The 19,461-nt window shown below is 41.6% G+C and overlaps 1 protein-coding gene across 5 annotated transcripts; it reads right to left on the bottom strand.

The window, feature by feature from the left end:
• Positions 1-14,105: 14,105 nt before the first annotated feature.
• Positions 14,106-19,397, bottom strand: p2ry4 (pyrimidinergic receptor P2Y4). Of its 5 annotated transcripts, none has more exons than XM_052070116.1 (3): positions 18,929-19,397; positions 17,904-18,075; positions 14,106-16,079 (listed from the first exon to the last, which is right to left on the bottom strand). In XM_052070116.1, the coding sequence occupies exon 3, from the start codon at positions 16,011-16,013 to the stop codon at positions 14,931-14,933; it is 1,083 nt and encodes a 360-aa protein (XP_051926076.1). In that variant the 5' UTR covers positions 16,014-16,079; positions 17,904-18,075; positions 18,929-19,397; the 3' UTR covers positions 14,106-14,930. The 5 variants fall into 5 exon arrangements, with proteins under 5 accessions (XP_051926076.1, XP_051926250.1, XP_051926169.1 ...); XM_052070290.1 differs by having other exon boundaries at positions 17,908-18,075; XM_052070209.1 differs by lacking the exon at positions 18,929-19,397 and adding an exon at positions 18,670-18,922.
• Positions 19,398-19,461: the final 64 nt, after the last annotated feature.

The following is a 19,461-nucleotide window of genomic DNA, read 5'->3' as shown; positions in this document are numbered from 1 at the left end:
GGAAGTTGAGTCCAAAATGTTGTTTGCGATAATATGTGCCATGTCCCACACTCGTCTAAACGCGGTATTCATATGAATATGTTTGTGGGATAAGAATGAAGGAAAATACGTTTTCAGTCATCAAAGAAGGCTGATATTTTATGCAGCACCACCCCCTGCCATCGACGGAAATTGACGTCAAAGTGCCCATGGGTACACATTGCGAGCATCATGTGATCAAACCTTGAAAAAGGCGAGGCATTATATTTGCCATGTCAGCCCGAGGGAGAAGAAAAAAAAATGGCCCATTTTAAATACTGTTACAAATCAACAGTGGTGTGGAACAAAACATAGATACTTTGTATTTACATTGAAACAGTTCCAAAAAGACCATGCTTGAATGTGTGCATGTGCTAAAACACAGCTAAAAGATGCTTTTATAGGTGAAAACCTTCCGCATCAAGTCATCGACAAACAATGTTTGGTATAAATACCATAAAATATACTCTATATAGCCTATGCATCAATGTAAATGAACACAATCTTACTCGTGTTCAAAAAGAACACAAAGATGGCAGTAACATGTTGGAACCTATTTGAGCACTGTATATATTGGTTTTCAATGTTCAAAATTTCAAAGAATCAAAATTAGTGACACATTCGTTGAAAACAACATAATTGTGTTATTGTAAAAAAAAATAATCTCCAGGTTGACTATTTAATTTGGCTCGCCCCGATATGCTGCAACCACAGTTTTAAACCATTTTATTTGAACACTGCCATGTTTACATCCGTTTTGATGTCATAATTACTGAAATCCTGTGTCACACTTTCCAGTCTGATCACTTCCCCAAATTAACAGGCGCCATCATCGTGTTTCTTTCCATAGAAAGCGGCAAAGCAAAGAAGACCAAACTCCCCTCACCCAAAATCCACCCCCGCCCTTTTTTGTTTAACTTCTCCTCCCCCTGCAGCTAGAAAAGTGAGCCCACTCACCAAGCAGTGACTGGTTGCCCGTCAGCTGCCTTTCCCGCCGTTAGGACACACCTTCCAGGACCGGAAGAAAAAAAGCGCAGGCATCCACAGCCCACTAGGCCGACCGGGCGGAGGGTTGCCGCCGCCCGCCGCCGTCGTGGCAGCTTCTGGGTCTGCAGGGAGAAGAAGAGAAGAGGCGTCAGGTCCCTGCACTGGTGTGCAGCTGAGCCCCTGCCGCCGCTTTGGGAACCATCTCATTCACTCAAGATTGCTTCATACAAAAGTTGACAATGCACCAGTCAAGGCCATTGTTGACATTCAACATTTTTTAAATAGCTGAACAGAATAGACAACATGGCAGCCTGTAAAACTTGGCCAGGGAAAATGACCCGGAGCTTCCCGAGGCTCGGCCGGGCTCCGTGTGAAAAGAGCGCTGTTGTGTTACTCCGTGAATAAAAAATAAAAATAAGTGTGAAAGGGCTTGAAAAATAGAGTGTCAGTCATTTTTGTCATTCATGTTTAATTCTAGGACTGACATTTCCAGTCCCCCTATAAATGCATTTTACAGTATTCAAATTTATCATGACCGTTGCAGAGTCAATTAGCAACCTTTATTGGTGAAAGTCGGTACTGCAGTCAAGCACCGTCAAAAATCTTTGTAATTTTAGATTTTTTTACGTTTGAAGACTTGCTGAGTTTGGGAACTTGATACACTTTTGGTTACAAATTTCAAACCAGGATGTCTATTTTCTAAGGTTAAAAAAAAAAGTTTAAAAAGGACAACTTCAAAATTCTCCAAATTTGAAAAGTTTTTTTTTTTTACATTTTTATGCCACTATTTTCCCTCTTGCTACAAATGAATATCTCGGAGTACTATTAATCGTATTGGTATTGCCCTTGGAAAAATAAAAAAAAACATTTTGGCCTATCTCTCAAGATAGTTATGTGAAGATGGTGGCGTCTGGAATAAAACTCCAGCCTTCACTCAAGCACCAGTGCAAACATTCTCGCCAGCTGGACGGTTGGCAGAAACAGGAGACACGAGGCAGCCTTGAAGTTGGAGATGTGTAATTATGACAATTGGGCAGAAATGACATCTGCGGGAAAGGAAGGCCGGCTCGGCATAATCTCATAGGTGTGTCAGCACTTGGTTGAGGAACAGGAGGGGGAATGTGGATGTGTGTGTGTGGGGGGGGGGGGGGGGCAAAATACACCTGAGGCGTTCTTCTTGGAAACCCAACATGGGCGCCACCCATCACATGCCATTAGCCGCCATCAAAGCTCTAATTTTACTCTAGCATTACACACCACTACCTGCATCACCCCCCTCCATCCCTTCGCTCTTGAACCAAACCTCGTATTTCCATTCCTCCTCCTTGGTTGAGCCTGGTGGGAAAACGACATTCAATCCTATTCAGGACCAATCAGCAAATGACAGCTCTGTGCCACTCAGATTTCCAGAAGGGAAGAAAAAAAATAGTGCATTGGTCCTTCTTCAAGCATTTACATGAGTACGATTTCCGTAATCCGTGTTGTACACATTTTGAGTCACCGACCCGATTCCTGTGAGGGGCTACCAGTTTGATACACAAATGACCAATTTGCTTGAATGACCATGTTATTACAGACAATTGATGAATGATGTTCATATTTGTATTTTTTTCAAACATCACATTTTCATAATAATGATGACAGCATGCAATTTGAGCAATATATTTTGGAATATTCATGAATCCACCAACAGGTGGAATTTTTTTTCCTGAAACGTCAAAGCCATAAATTACAAAATGGGGTCAATCCATGGTGCATAAGCTTTTACAGGTCAAGATTAAAAACAGAAAATTAAAAATATGTCAAAAGCCTGATGTAATAGTAAACACATTTTTGGAAATCGGGGTCAAAAACACATTTAGGGAGGCAAAACGCCGTCTCTGATATCAACAGTGATTTATTAAGTTCAAGACAAATCAGTACGTAATGCTCTTTCTTTGCATCTCTGCAAAAATGTACATTTTCAAATGATCACCTAAACTCCTAGGAAATCACAATGCCCTGTCATGGTGACCCATTTATGAAAATTCCTCGACTATTGTTGAAACTCGATTTAGACGTTTGCTTTCCCTCGAGTTGGTAAATTAACATGTTTATTTTAATTTCAGTAGGTTCAATTATTTATTGTAAATGAAGTACATGAACAGTTGTACACAATTGCTTATTTTATTGTAATTCAATTAATAGAACTAAAAAGACATGTTTCTGCTTTAATATTGAGTATACATTATTTTTCATAATATAAATATTTTCAAAATTTAAAAATAGAATGTTTTTATGTTATCATGCAGTAGAAATAATTGATAACGTGCAGTCGAAAAAAACAACTTTTTTTAAATTCAAAAAAATAACGTGATTCAACATTGTTACTTTTTCTCATTACATTTTCATGCAGGCCATGCTTAATTACATTTTTGGGGCTAATAAAAAAGGCGCAGCGAACCATAAATGGTCCCCGGGCCTAAATTTGTACACCCTGGCAGAATATTTATTACCCATCTTTGAAAATATTCAGGATATTAGGCTTTCAGGTGAGATTCGGGATGCGCCTAAAAGGCACTAGAACCTTCATGGGTGAACATCATTTGACTCCTTCAACTTTTTGCTCAACATTTCAGTTTTAGCTGCTATCCACAAGGAAAATTTTATCCATGAAAATTTGCAGGGACCACCACTTCTCTGCCTTTCAGTGACTCTTCCCATGTCCCTATTGCAGCCAAAAGCTTCCAGTGCATTTTGGGTTCATCGTAAAATTTTCCTCAACTATCCCTAAATTTTCTGTTTTCAAAACTGTGTAGAATGTTGCCATGCACCATCGATCGGGAAGAAATATGGAGCACATTGCATTAACCAGCCACGCGATTTGAATGCTACTCTTCGCGCTAATTAAGTGCTAATGGTGTTCCTCCCCTGCGGAGAATGCTAATTAATATGTTCCATTCTTCAGTGGGAGCTGAGCGCCTACTCCACATCGGCCTAAATGAGGGGGGAGCCAGGTACGTTTTCTCTCGGGGTGGGTTAATAAGCGACACACAGCTTGGAAAAAAAAGGGCTGGGAGATAAGAGTTGGGGAGGGTGCTGGGGTGGGCTGCTTACTGTTCCTTAATCCGAAGAGACCCCCCTCAGAACACTTACAATGGGACAAGGAGCTAAAAAAAAAAAAAAAACGGCTCGACTGAATGCCTGCATGGATGCAACCAAGGAGGCGGCTCAGGTGTTCATTAAAAACATTGAGATGTGAATTTTGGCACCGAGTACTGCAAAGACAAGAACATAGCTCATCTAAAATGAGTCATTTTGAGTAAATGGAAAGTGTGCATGGATGCTAAAGAGCAGAGGTTGGACTGAAGTGCTCACGCTGGCTCACACTCCCCCCTCCCCCCATCCCCCACCCGCCTAAACAGAGAAAAAGACTTCCCAAAAGTAAACAACTGTGGTTACATCATCTGCCCAAACTCTTTCAAAGTTCTTTGAGCCATGACTGAAGCAAGAAAAAAAATGTTGACCTTCATAGCCGGCAGATTTCTGTTTCTACGAATACATTTTATTGATCCACTTTAAACAAGAGGCATGCATAAATGTACCCAACCCAAATAGTTTGAAATACTTTTGTTAAAAAAAAATAATAAATTCTGCACTGCTCCAGCAGAGTGAGGGAAGAGGCCACGTTTTATGACGCATTTCAGACAGTTAATGTGACCTCGGGTTCTTGTCAACACTTTAAATGTGTTAATAATGCATAAAAATAATAGCCGACGTCAACGACGACCAAAAGTACCTGATTAGTGAAGCAATTATGAAACTGACCATATTTGGACATATAAAATTTCTGCCTCGCAGTAAAATGCACAATTTTGAGCTTTATGGCTAAGGCTGTGATGAACACTTTTATACAAGGTGATTTCAGTTTTCTTTGTATTTGATTCTGAATACATTTGAAAAAGTTTCCCCAAGTCTTTTTATGGTGTTATTATGGAATGTAGAATGTACAACCAAAAACGAATTTTATAGTGGCACTTTTTTCCATATAAATGTCCTAATTTTTCACTCATCCTCTCATTTTTGCACAATGAAATAAAATAAAACACGAGACGTGATGTTTAATTTCATGGCCTAGAAGAATTTCAAGCCAAGGTTGCCCTAACTTGTGTTTCCGAGCAAACTGGGTGATTTATTATTGCCATGAGTTGTTCATGTTCATTTCATTGTAAAATACGCCTCGATGCTTGTTGAGCCCTCTACACAGTAAGACAGAAAGTTCCGAGTAGATTTTTTTCTCCACACTTTTATGAAGTTAGTTATTTGCTATAAAAATGTTTTCTTTGTCAATTCTTTTGGGTTCCTGGTACAATTTCATTGTAATTACATTATTTCCTTTGGGAAAGATCGATTCGGATTTTGTACCGTTGGCTTTTAGTGAGACTTTCGAGAACGGATTAATAGGATGGTCACATAAAGGGGTCAATTTTCATGAATGGCATAACTGCGCAGAGGTGGCTTGAACCCGATGTTGGTAATTTTGCAGATATCTGTGAGCGGGAGGGGTGCGCCTTTGTGGGCGTGCCACAGCCAACTTCAATGTTCATTCCCTTCAAATATAGCAAACTTGTTGCACGCTAGAGTCTCAAAGGTGAGAAGCACACCTGGATCAGTCAGCATTTGCGCCCTGGGTGCATATGCACTTTTAACGAAAATAGAGCCCAAAATGAAGGCAATGAGGTAGACTCGCTAGATAAAGAAATATTACATCTTGACAGAATTCCGCTTCCCCACCGAGTTCGTCCCCATCTGGAAAAACGCTGACATCCTTCATTGACAAACTTATTTCCTATATCATTTCCTTGCTGTGTGGTGCCCATTGCCCCCCTCCCCACCATCCCATGCCTGGTGCTGAAAAGTAAATAAATTAATAAGCTGTTTGAATGCAGGGAGGCCCTGAGAATGCGATTCAAAGATGTTGAAGAATGAATGCGAGGATGCGGTAGAGGCGTAAACACAGATTGAGGCGGCTATTGGAATTACCAAGGGTGAGATAATGGCCGCCGTATTAGATTAACTTTCAGCTCTTAAATGCAACACATTTAGGCAATCTTGTCCCCCGCCCCACCCCTTCCGAAAAACATGTCGCTGTGTGAAAAGGCCTCCCTCTCGCTATCAGGAGGAGGCGCCCCCCCACCCCCCTGCACGCAGATGCAGCTGGCAAGGCGCGAGCGTGGACTGTCAAGATCTAGTTATAAAATAATTGAATTTTCATATCAGAGGGGAGCAGAGTCCCAGCAGACAAAAGGAGTGCTGAGTCCTCTGTGATATTGGCTCAGGCCCTTTGCCACGCGCATCAAATCACTATGTTAATGTTCCCGCCTTTTCTTTTTTTTCCTTTTTTTTTGAAGGCCACTTGTGCCCCGCTAATGTACAAGCGATGCCATTTCAAAAAAAAAATGCAACTATTGATAAGTAGGCAGCACCCCTCCACACTGCTCTTCCCACCACAATGTTCTCGCACCACACACACAGTCCTCACTCTCCCATTATTAAAATAGTCATTCACCCCCCCCCCCCCCACCCCCAATCAGAATGGCAGCATGCTTTCTTTTCTCCACAGCTTTAATTACTTTCCTAACTTGGCTGACCCTGTGAGTGTCCTGCATTGAAAAAAAAAAGGGTACCTCCAACAAAGGCTCATCTATGCGCTGCATTCAGGGTGTGAAAATGTATCAAACTGTGGATTTTTCACAAGATTTTGGTTAACATTTCACCTCATCGCTCGGGCAACAATTTTGCAAAACAGCTTCACTTGCAGACACACCACTAAAAAATAAATAAAGAAAAAGAAAAAAGTCTCTCAAAGTCAGATTGAGCCTCGAGTCGGCTGCTGTTAGCTCAACAAGGTCCAAGAAGTCAGACTATTATTCGTGGCACTACTTTGTCTTGCAATGAACCTTTTTTGTGTTCTTGGTTTTGTTCAAACACACTTTGTATTTTTAGCGGCTGTCCTCACCCTCTCTCTGTCAAGAAACCAATAAACAGTATAACATCACTTCGAAAAAAAGGAAAAAAAAGATTCACTTTGACAATTTTCCAAATAAAAGGAATTTATGAGGTTTACCTTAAAACTGACACATCAATGTCAAACTCAAATCATATAATTTTGTTTGATTAAAGTCTGTTAGCTTTGTGTTAATAAGTAATGTAAAAAGTAAAAGGCAGGTGACTACAAATAAGCATAAACACTACCGTTTATCCAAACCTTCAAACAACTGCTACTTCAACATATGTGAAGCAGCAACGCATACAAACAGTGCATACAATCATACTCAGAGTGAACCGACGCATCGTTGCGGCTCCGCATTCGGAAATTTAACAATCTTTTTTTTGGGTGGAGGGGGCCCTCTGTTAGTCGCTGGACACCCATCAATTTGTTGTTTTTGTGCTCAGGCCAAATCAAAAAAAGTATTACTTTGCCGGCATCTGAGTGGCAATGAATTACGTCAAAGTGAATTGAGGGTGCTTCATGTAGACAAAAAGTAGTGCTTTACTGCCATTTGATGGCATCCAGGTATCAAATAATTACAGGTGTATTAAAATTAATTGAGGAGATTAATGAAAAGGTATTGCTTTCATGTAACATGGTACTTTCCACTAGCAGCCTGGTGACAAAGAAATATATCAAAGTGAAGTGTGAAACTTCTTTTGGACAAAATTAGTGCTTTGGTTCATCTTGTGGCAAAGTGGAAGTGAATTGAGGAGGGTTTTTTTGGGGGGACAAATATTGTCCTTTGTTGCCATCTTGTGGCAGCCTTCTGCCAAGGAAGCATGTAGATGTGAATTAAAGGCCGTCATTTACACAAAAGTAGTTCTTTCCACTACCTTGTGGCATGCTGGTGCCACAAGAACAATACTAAATTGAAGAACTGTGACAGAAAACTGTGTCTTGTCAGCATTGTGAGGCAACTTTAGGCGATTTTAAACGTTCCATTGGGCCAAGTAATGTTACTAGTACATGACTGTGGTTTAACGGTGTACCAGTAGACCAATAGAGGTTGTAGTAGTAGGGAAAAAAGATTAAAACACAGTCACTCTTGTCGTGTCCAATGGTCATTCTACCGGTGCACTGAATTGGTTTACGTGTGGCGACAATGAGTGTACCTGTACATGTACAGTACCTTATTCTGGATGTGAAGGACACAGAATAAACGTTCAAGCGAATGTCCCCGGGTACACGTGTGTTTCTTGGCTGACTCCCGTCGCCCGTGGCGTTTCCTACTCCCTGACAGACTAACGGCCTCACTCCCAGGTTGCTAATATGTTGTAATCCACCTCAATCGCGCTCACCTGCTCTCCGGCTGAAATTTTGAGGCGGGTGGGGGAATGAGGAGGGGGTGGCTGTGGCTGTGGCTGTGGGCGGTCTTAACGTGCGGCGAGGTGCCGAAAAACATGGCCAGCGTTGGTCTCACGTTGACTGTCTGATAATTGAATGAGCGATTATCCCTCCCATTAATAGACAATGATACACGCAGCAGAGCCATATGTCGGGAATATTAATGAGAGGCTGCAGTGGCCTTGATAAGAGCAGCGCTGTGCGCTTGCTGTAATAGGGGTTACAACAATTTGCCCTCCACACATACACATACAGTTTCCACCATACTAATCCACAGCGGTCTCCGCCTGGCATTAAACATGGACCCCCCCATCACTACTCATTCCTTTCCAGTCTGCACTTTCACGACGACGCCGAACTGCCAAGGTTGAAGCGCCTTTGTCTCCTCACGGCAGAATGATGTGGAACATTGCTGTTTTTTGTACAATATGCAGTAAACCCACTTCCGTTGCCGGGGTTACATTCCAGACTACCATCCACAATAATTGAAATCCGTGCTGTAGAATGTTCCAATTTAAATCCTGTACTCCGGAGGAATCTTTAAATTACATTTACGATACTTTTTAAAGGTCTTTCAACACACTTTTGAAAACAATAATAGAAAAACGTTTAAAAACATAATTTATTGAGAGACGGCAAGAACAACGGATAATACAAATATTGTACAAAGGGCGACACCGTGTACCAGTCCATCTATGTGGTTACAGCGAACATGGTATTTTTTTCCAAACTAAAAAAAAAATAAATCATCTCATCGCTTTCTGAAGGTGTAAAATGCAGAATTATAGATTATTTAACGTTGAAAAATGCTACTTCCGGTTTTCATTTTTGAATTGAACAGAAAATGTTTGCCACCATGTCGTGGCTCAAGGTGGAAATGCACAAACAAAAAAAGTACCAAAAAGAAAAAAGTCAGCGAAATGGCCATACAGCGAACGTGGAATCCACTGGAAGCCACGGAGGAGTGGGGTTTACTTGTATACAGTTGAGCCCACATTAAAAATTATTTAATAGTTGTAGTTTTTACTGCATGCACAACAGTGATGTGGTAAAACTCATGGTTGAAAAATGGTCAAGTTACACGGGTATCTAAAAAAAAAATAACGGGCATTACTGGACTGGTGTGTCGATGAAACTCCTCAACTCACCTCGACATAGCTCCTTAATACCAAGATGGCAGCAAAGGTCTACGCATGCTTCAGTGAAACTCCTTAACTCACTTCATGCATAGCTCCATCACACCCAAGATAGTGGAAAAGCTCTCTAGTCGTGCCTTGGAAACCGATGTGAATTGACGCAAGCCTAAAATGTAGTCACAGTACAACTTTTGGACACGGCGAGTTATTAAGATCCTTTGCACCCCCCTTCTCCGACTGCTTTACTTTAGAGTTTTTTCTCTGAGTCAGACGCCTTTATCGCGCAGGGGTCTGCACGAATAGTTTGAAGCGGAGTAGTGGAGGCGGGCGCGAGTGTCACGTTTGCCTGTGTGAAAACAGCCCCTCCAAGTCCATCACATTTCCTCAAAGGTGACAGCGAGTTGCGGTGGGGGTGAAAGAGTTTCTGAAGAACAGGCCATGCCAATCAATCCCTAACATCTGTTCTCAATGGGAAGCAATATTTCTCCTTTTACCTCTCAATAATTGCGCTTAATGCCATGAAGTACCTTATCATGAGGCCGACGGCAAAAGACAGGCCTGTTGCCGTGGCGACGCCGAAAGCCATTGGTTTCCCTTTCAGCCGGATAATGAACTTCCCTCCGCGCCGTGTCACTCCCTGCACTCCGGCACCGCATTCAACCTCGCTCCGAGCATCCTTGAGATCTCTCATCTCATCCGCCTCAACCCTGAACAGGGGAGGACAAATAAATAAATAAAAAAAGCGGGGGGGTCAATAAATGCATCACTTAGGGCCAAGGTGAGGGCTTTTCACTATCATTACAGTGTCATTTTTAGTCATATGATTTCAAAGGAAAATATGCAATTGAAAGAACTGCTTCATTTAAAAAAAAGTGTGCTCTAAAAAAATGCTCTAATACAACTTGAACAAATAAAAACATTTTGTTGTTTTTGTTACAGCTGTCAGAATAATCTTGACAGTCGTACATAATTAAAATGATCTATGAAAAAAATATTCATCCCTCTCCCAACCCATGTCGTACCGATAATTTGATTTTTGTGAAACCACCAAGCCTTAGGAAAATCTACCAATCAGATTCAGAGGGCACCCGTACACTTGCATGCACATTAATGGCAAGTCACTGGCACCAACCCGAGGCCTAGCGTTGCCTGTTGCTTTGTCATACCATAAAATGGAGTGCTTCAATAACAATTAAATGCATCACTGTGAAGTTTATTTTTTGTAAGTGTTTGTCCGGGAACGTGCAAAAAAATGATTGACACCCTGTAAATTGTCTCTGACTGGTTCTTTTGTTTTTGTTTTGGAGCGCAGAGTTTTTAGTCCTACACAGACTTACTTACTTTTTTCCCCCATTTCTGCCCCATAAAGAAATGTGAAAATGCATCTTGAAGGTCCTCCTACAAAATGGACTTAAAGCCGATGGAAATGTATTTTGCTGTGAATACATGGTGAGGCAAGGCTATTTGCGCTGAATAGACGTCTGGCACGTGCTCCCCACAGCCAATTTATTTTCTCATACTTGTGGAAGGACACAAAAAGGAAACATGTTTTTCTTTTCTCCCGCAAATGTCACGAATCAAGTTTTTGATCATAATAGGCTATGTCCTTGAGTGCAAAAATCTGAGAACATCACATCCTTTTCTTACTGCCATCTGCAGAATAATAATATTAAAAAATATTAGTACTAAAAACCGATGTGATTTCAAAACTAAGCCTGAAAGGAAAACGATAATTAAAGAGCCATTTTCACATTTTTCTAGCATTCATCAGTTCATGTGCTGCTGATGTGTGGTTACACATCTACAATATAATCTAAAACCATTCAAATCACTTGAGTGCCATTACAGTGTGTTTGTGCTCTAATAGAATGAATTTACTGGTTATATCCTGCCTTTAGTTAAACATAAGCATATGATATGTGTAAGATATGTGTAATAAAATTCAGTAACAAAGCATTGTATAATTTGACCTTTTTAATGACACCTACACATTGTCATAGCCGAGGGATAATTAATTGATTTTTAATATTATCATGATTATGATTATTAGTAATAAAAAAAATAAACATTAAAAAACAAAGAGAAAATAAAGACATTTAATTTCAAACTCCATTTTTTAAAAACAGCATATGATAGTGAAACCATAAAAAAAAGAGGTCATAATTCATATAACATTTCATCACCACACCACCAGGGGGTGGAGCTGAGCTGTTATTGCAGTGAATTTTCACACAAGTGGAGTGACAGTGCAAAACGGAATTCAAGCAAACAAGACATTAGAGTACATTTGTCCAAGCTATATCAAATGACATTTTTGGATCATCAATTTTTGGGAAAATATCTTCGGACATGTCCTGTCTGATGTCTCAGTTCAAAGTTGGAGTGAAAACATTAGAAAAGTGGACAAAAGTTGTCGTTTTCAACATTTGACATCTCAATTGCTGTTTGCCAGAGTTCTTGTTTTTTTATGTTTTATGCTTTTGCTGCATATACTAACGCCATTTACTGTTTTTAGTATAAAATATATGTGTCTATATTTTACCCTTCGAGTTCCAGTTCGTTTGCACAATGTGCAGGTTGTGAAACAAGACTGGATCATTTATATAACCTATTCGCAAATACATTCGAATGCTACAAATTGAGCATTTTCCCATAATGCCACGGGCTATTGACTTGACCATGTGTGAATTAAAAAAAAAGAAGAAGCTGTTGTTGTTTTTTTTTAGCATTTGGCCTATGTTATACCAATATGTTAAACCATTAAATAATTACACTTTGCCCATTTGGTATTTTATGGTCGTATTATGTCCGCATTGCATTGGTTAAGTTCGCCATTTTTCCCATAACTGCATGAGCTAATGACTTCTGTCTTCGAATACCCCGGGGAATTATTTTTGGTGATTATACCAATACCAATAAATTTGTAAATTAAGGAAGTCAACATTGTTTATCTTTAAATACGTTCCAACGTACTCGCAAGTACGTTTGAACGCATTTGCCAGTCAAAATATTTGTACTCCATATTGCCAGCATTGTTAATACTGTCGTACAGCCTTGTGGCATCTGGTCAATAGAGGGCGTCGCCTCACTCCTGATGCGAGTGTGTCTCTTTTTTAATGTTAATAATGAGTAGATTTGTTTCAATCATCTCTGTTTTCTGATTTCTTGACATACTTACCATACCGGTATGGGGTGCTCAGATCCCTCAATACAGCTCATCAATACAGTACCGGTAATTAGGACCATAGGGTTATTTTAGGTCATTTGTTGCACACATCATAACACACCCAAGACCAAAACAAGATGCATATATTTGCGTAATTTAATGTGATCAAATCAAGGCGGGAAGGTACGTATTGGCCGAATACTGACAACAGTTTCAACACCACTTTCCAAGTCCCAAAGCTAATAGAGGAATCATGTGTAGGAGGTTTGGAGGAGTCAGTTCCAGATACTTAACGTTCCACTCCCTGTTTGCGCCCCTCGTTGAGAAAGGAAATTAACAGATGTCAAAGTGAGTGAAAGACAAAAACAAGTCAAGTCAAGTCAACAGTATTTATAGAGCACTTTCAAACAGCCATCGCTGCATACAAAGTGCTGTACATGGAGCAATTTAACATGCACAATAAACAGTAAGACAAGTCGGTAATAAAGGCAGTAGAAAGCACCAAACAGTAAAACCAAGAACAAATCTAAGTCATGCTGAGTCGAATGCCAAAGAATACAAGTGAGTTTTGAGGAGGGTTTTGAAGATGGGCAGCGAGGAGGCTTGCCGAATGTTCAGTGGGAGGTCATTCCAGAGAAAGGGACCAGCAATAGAAAAGGCTCGATCCCCTCTGAGCCTCAGTTTAGTTCTTGGTACTTCTAATAATGTCTGGTCCACAGAGCTGAGGCGCCGGGCAGGTGTGTAGGGCCTGGCACAGCTGGCACCTGGGTGGCAAACGTTCTATGCAGTTCACAGGTCACAACATTAGGGACATCTTCAAAATATGTTTCCCAAACAAAAAGGATGTCATTACAAGGGTATCCATATTTTGATACAACCAGGAGGCGATTCAATGAACAACATGCTTATTATTGGGGTTGTAGACTGCTCAAGATAGTGTTTTAGTTACTATTTTGAGCTACATGAGGTTTGGAAAATTACTTAATCGTTCTGTTTTGTTAAAGTCACTGTAAAGTGAAAATCAACATGTCTTGACAATTTGACACAAAGCAGAGAAGAGTATTGTTAGCAACTCTGCCAAAATTGAATTTTTTGAGTTTTTTTTTTTAATTAAGCTTCAAAATTGTGAAAAATCAAAGTCATTGTCTCTGCTCTCAAATGCTGTGCATTGAATGCATGAAACCACATCATGCTTAACTGTCAACTGTCAGTCAAATGCCACTGATGCGATCTGGAAAATTCTTAAGCCTTCATATAACTCAATTTGAACCGCGAAAATAAGCCCGCTTAAAGCCTCAGTGGCTGGAAGATAAACCAATGGTTCAGGGTGATAATGAGTCACTTTAGAGCAGCCACGCAAGTGCAAAGCCCTGGTCCATACTGTCATAAATCGACTATCCAAATCCTCGCTGTTCTGCAATGAGATGCTCTGACGCACCGACGCCAGCAGACGATCTGAAGGGAAGATGTATCTTTAACTTGCTGGTAGCAAGTCAAAGCTAGCTAGCAAACCGCAATTGTGCTGGACAACCACTGATGTGAATGAGGGCATTCAAGTTTTGATATCAGAGGGTTGACTCATGCTTGGACTCAGTTGTGTCATCCGGCCCAATTGAGCACAGCTCCAAAAAGGAAAATTGAAATGGTGCATGCTTAAAACTACTCGGTTCCAACAACCCAGATTGGATGAAATATCCAACCCAGTCCTGGATCCAAAAGGAATCAAGCCAATGCTTGGAATTTCATACCCAGCACATTGACTCAGCACAGTAGATCAACGTTTTGATTTAACAAGGGGTACAACTGCCTGCACTGATGAGTTAAAGTTACCAAGAAAGAGGTTACCAAGTTACTAGCATAACGTTGGCTACAAATATAATAACAATTTTATTCAATGAAGAAGCAACCTGACAGAGGTTGACAGAGTAAGTCACTGGCATATGGTTTGGCACACTTTTGGCACCAGATGCCCTTCTTGATGCAACCCAACCATTTTTATCGAGGCTTGGGCCCGGCAGTGGCTAGGAATACGCGTAAGGCGTCAAGGTTCTTGCCGAGCGTCCCAAATGGATGTTAGCGAGGATTTGAATCCAATCCTCGTGTCTGAAGTCTGTTTTTTTCAGTTCGTCCTTGCAGACTATTCAAGTTGAGGTCAAGGGTTACACAGGTTACACCCTGGGATTGTCACCAGCCAGTCGCAGAATTTACTCCGCTGTCAGTGCAAACCAAAAAAACGATCAATTTTCTACAACTTCTGCGCTTCGCTGTTGAATTTTACGTCCAAGCTCTTGTAGACCAGAGCGATGCTTGTATTCCTATTGGCCAGAGGATGAGTGAACGTTTGGCTGCTGTTGGCCTGCCTTCTCCCTGTCAGCACAGAGAGCAGCTTGGCACGGTAGCTGTCACCAGCCAGAAAGTACAAAATGGGGTCAATGCAGCTGTTGACGCTGGCGAGTGGCCTGGTGATTTTGTATGTAAAGTTTACGATGTTGAGGGTGTGGCAATCCAGCTCCAGCACGCGGGCAGCGTAGTAAATAGTGCGTGTGACGTGGAAGGGCACGAAGCTGATGGCGAAGACAATCAGCACCACCACGATGAGCTTGACGGACTTCTGTCGCGACGCCGGGTTGGCCGACAAGCCCTGTCTGGGCCGGCACAGGGTGTGCGCCATCTTACAGTAGCACGCCACGATGACCAAGAAGGGCACGCCAAACAGAAGCGCCATGACGGCTGAGCTGTAGTCCACATATTCCTCAAAGGAATCCTGGCTGGTGGTGTCATGGCACAAGGTGTCATTGTCTCGCCTGGAAGTGGTGACGAACACCAAGTTGGGAACCAGGCAGACGACCACCGCCGCCCACACGCCGGCGCACGCCAGGTGGGCGTGGCGGGGTTTGATCAGGCTGAGTGCCTTAATGGGGTGGCAGATACCCATGTAGCGGTGCAAGCTGATGCAGGTGAGCAACAGGATGCTGCAGTAGAGGTTGGTGTAGAAGAGGAAGCGCACTATTTTGCACGCCGCCACGCCAAAAGGCCAGTGGCTGCGGTTGGCGTAGTAGTAGATGAGCGTGGGCAGCGACAGCACATACAGGAAGTCAGAGAGCGCCAGGTGGAACATGAAGACGACGCGGGGGCTCCACGGACGCATCTTGACAAAGGTCCACAGTGCGGTGGCGTTGAGCACCAAGCCCGCCACGAAGACCAGCGTGTAGGAGACGGGTAGCAGGATGTACTTGAACTCCTCGTCAAAGCGGCAGCTGGCGTTGAAGATGGATGTGAACGTTACAGACTGGTTGATCGCCCCAGGGATGTATGCCGGCGTTGCCATGGTGACCGCTGGTCTCCAGGATCCAGTCAGGAGGCGTTGAAGGAAACATCAGAGGATGAGGAGGCCCTGAGGCACACACATGGAAGAAATGTTCACATAAATTAGATCCCAGGGTATGATAGTTAATGAAAACTAAATATTGTACAAAAGTACACCGTGCTACAAAATAGTGTCACTAAAACTAAAAGTGAAGAAACGTATAGTGCTTTAAAAAAAATGAATAGCTTAAATTACCTTGTGTTAGGAAAAAAAGAACTTAATAACGATATAATTAGTGTAGGTAGTGAATAGGTATGGGAAGTAGGTAGGTAATTGTGAACACATGCATTGTTTGTGCTGTAATTATTTTTGTCATTTTGTTAATAACATCACATAGTAAGAGCTTTTGCGGTTCATTTCAAATGTATTTATTCCACAATACGTAATGACCTTTTTTTTTTTTTTATTACTCTTGCACTCAACAGATTTTCTTTGTATTTGTACTTATAAAATTAACTAAGGGCGGCCCGGTAGTCCAGTGGTTAGCACGTCGGCTTCACAGTGCAGAGGTACCGGGTTCGATTCCAGCTCCGGCCTCCCTGTGTGGAGTTTGCATGTTCTCCCCGGGCCTGCGTGGGTTTTCTCCGGGTGCTCCGGTTTCCTCCCACATTCCAAAAACATGCGTGGCAGGCTGATTGAACACTCTAAATTGTCCGAAGGTGTGAGTGTGAGTGCGAATGTTTGTTCGTTTCTGTGTGCCCTGCGATTGGCTGGCAACCGATTCAGGGTGTCCCCCGCCTACTGCCCGAAGATTGCTGGGATAGGCTCCAGCACCCACCGCGACCCTAGTGAGGATCAAGCGGCTCGGAAGATGAATGAATGAATGAAATTAACTAAAGCTAATACTAAAACTAATAAAAACTACATTAAAATGGAGTATTTTCTGGGGAAAAAAATACCTGGTCCAAAAATTAATTAAAACTAATTGAAATTAAAAAGCAAATGAAATAAAAACTAATTGCAAAGAAAAATCACAATTTTAATCAACCCAGATCGAATTGGATAGAGCAATATGCCTTTCTGTGACTCTCCCATTCTCTCTGTTGTAATCTGCTGATGAAACTCAAAACTCAGCGGTCACTTACTCTGAAAAGTTGTCTAAAACATCACCAAGGATTGAGACAGGACGTTCTTAGATGGAACTGACTGTCATCGTCTGGTGCCTTTGCCACTACAACTTTCGCCATAGGCTATATTTCTCAATTTTTTAAACCCTCATTTGAGCACATCTCACAATATTGAAACATTTATAAAATAGCTGGGATGACATGATTAGTGTTACAGAGAAAATGTTTTTTTTTTCTGAAAATCGACTTTACACTCCCCATCTGCACGTCTATCAGGACGTGATTGTAAACTACAGTATATAATCATCTGTTCCATGTTTTGTCGCCAGCAGACCACTAAAACCGCATGTCCATTGAACTTCTACTTGATTGCGCCAAAAAAAACCTTTACAATATATGTTTTTTTCTAAAGGCTTAATTGGTACACATCTCGTATCAGATCTTGTTGAGACTGCGGGTGTATCAATGAACTGCACATAATTGTATGTCGTAAAGAGGGCAACGACTTTAAAACAATGGACCACATATCCCATGTCGTGCTGTAATTTTAAAATACGACTGTATACAGTAGCTGTCAGCCGAGAAGTAAAACTAAGTAACTTCTGATCATTCGTCTCAAGTGTCCATGCATGTTCCAAAATCGACTCAGATATTGTTCCATGCATTCCACGTGTACTGTATACACACTTGGAGTGTGAAAAATTTAACTCCAACCATGAGTGTAACGGAGCTCCTGAAGCGGATTCGTGTGTTCATCGTGTGCTGCTAAAGAGTTGTACAGTACCTGCCGAATTCGGGATGCGTGCTTTTCACGAAGTCCTTTCCACTTTGGATGATGACAGGGGACCCCCACGGGCGCCATGTGGTGCTCCTCGGCATAATATTTTTTTTCTTTTCTTATTCCCGCCCCGATCACTGTTCCGTGCAAAGTCGGAGGTAGAAGTTCGCAGGTCTGGCTGGAGTGCATTAGACACGGCGCAAAGTTATTTGGGTGGGTGGGTGTTTGTATGCGCGCGCTTGTTGGAGAGGAATGCGCTCCGTGCGCGCTCACGCGGGAACTTCGGAGTGCTGATTGGACACATAAAGAACACGCAATTTAAACTCGCATTTTTCAATGAGCATTCGAGTGTTGGTTTATCAACATGCTAATTGGTTATGCGGTAGTTATTCCAAACTCGTCGTGTTTTACTTTAAAGAGAAACTCAGACCAGTCTTGGTCAGTCACAACGACTGTGCTTAAAGTGGATTTTTCGTATTTATGTTTCTGACGAGTTGCTAATTCGGAGTTTAAATTAACGGAAAATATGACACTGGCATAGAGTACGTTTTATTTCGGGGGACCAAATTTTATGTGGCCACAACTAAGAAAAAATACCTTGTACACTGTAAACTACAACCGCAAACATACAGTATTATGTAATAGTGCCTGGAGAGGCGTTCAAGTGCAAAAAGACATATTGGAACTACGAAAGAAAAGATCTTTTGGGATCATGTCCAGAGGCCATTTACTTGAAAAGGAACGTGAATGCAACAGCGTAAACATAGCTTACATTGTTGTGGTCTTTGTCTTTCAAGAACGTCCAGAAATCTTCCCAAAGGGTTTGAGTAATTCATTTGCACAGCTGCACCATTTCCGTCTTTCAAGTCTATTGTAAAGTATGTCCTTAGCGAGCCAGTTCATTTGGTTTCACCTGCTTTGTTCCCATCACGAGTCATGAGCCAGTAATGTATGATCGTAAAGACATAAATGTTTCACGACTCCTCTTAATAAGTTACCACAAACAAACCTCAAGTACCTCATTGACCTACCTGAGATGACAACAAGCATAAAGGTCAACCAAAATTGAGCTCTACTATCTATGTAAAGACAGATTGGAGGTTATAGGATGTTACGGGTGTACCTCCTCAAGTGTCTGTTGAATGTATACAGTATGCAGTGATGCACTGGTTCACAAAAACAGAGATGTGAGGAAATATTTTGTAATGTGTTTTTCCACTTCAGTGTATGTGCTGCCAAAAAAATAAAATCTGGTCCAGGTGATGACTTCATGGACAAAGCAGCTGGATGTCAGTAAACAGACACGGTTTGTTTGGATGTGCCTTAATCAGTAACGACAGCAGTCAAATGCACACAGTCACTGTCACACCGGGAATATGTTGAGAGTTAATGTGGGGAAACAGTAGTGCAGTCTTATTTTGCAGCCAGACAAAAAAATAACACACAAACAAACACACACACACACACAGACAAAACAATACAATAGAGACGAGAAAATCTGTCAAATTGAGTTAGGGTATGTTGCCTGGTGCTGTGTGATTGTGTGTTTTGCTCATTCAAACGG

This window comes from Hippocampus zosterae, chromosome 1 (genome assembly GCF_025434085.1).
Source record: "Hippocampus zosterae strain Florida chromosome 1, ASM2543408v3, whole genome shotgun sequence".
NCBI lineage: Eukaryota > Metazoa > Chordata > Actinopteri > Syngnathiformes > Syngnathidae > Hippocampus > Hippocampus zosterae.
The sequence above is the reverse complement of the archived record's forward strand: the minus strand, read 5'-3'. Positions and strand labels throughout refer to the sequence as shown.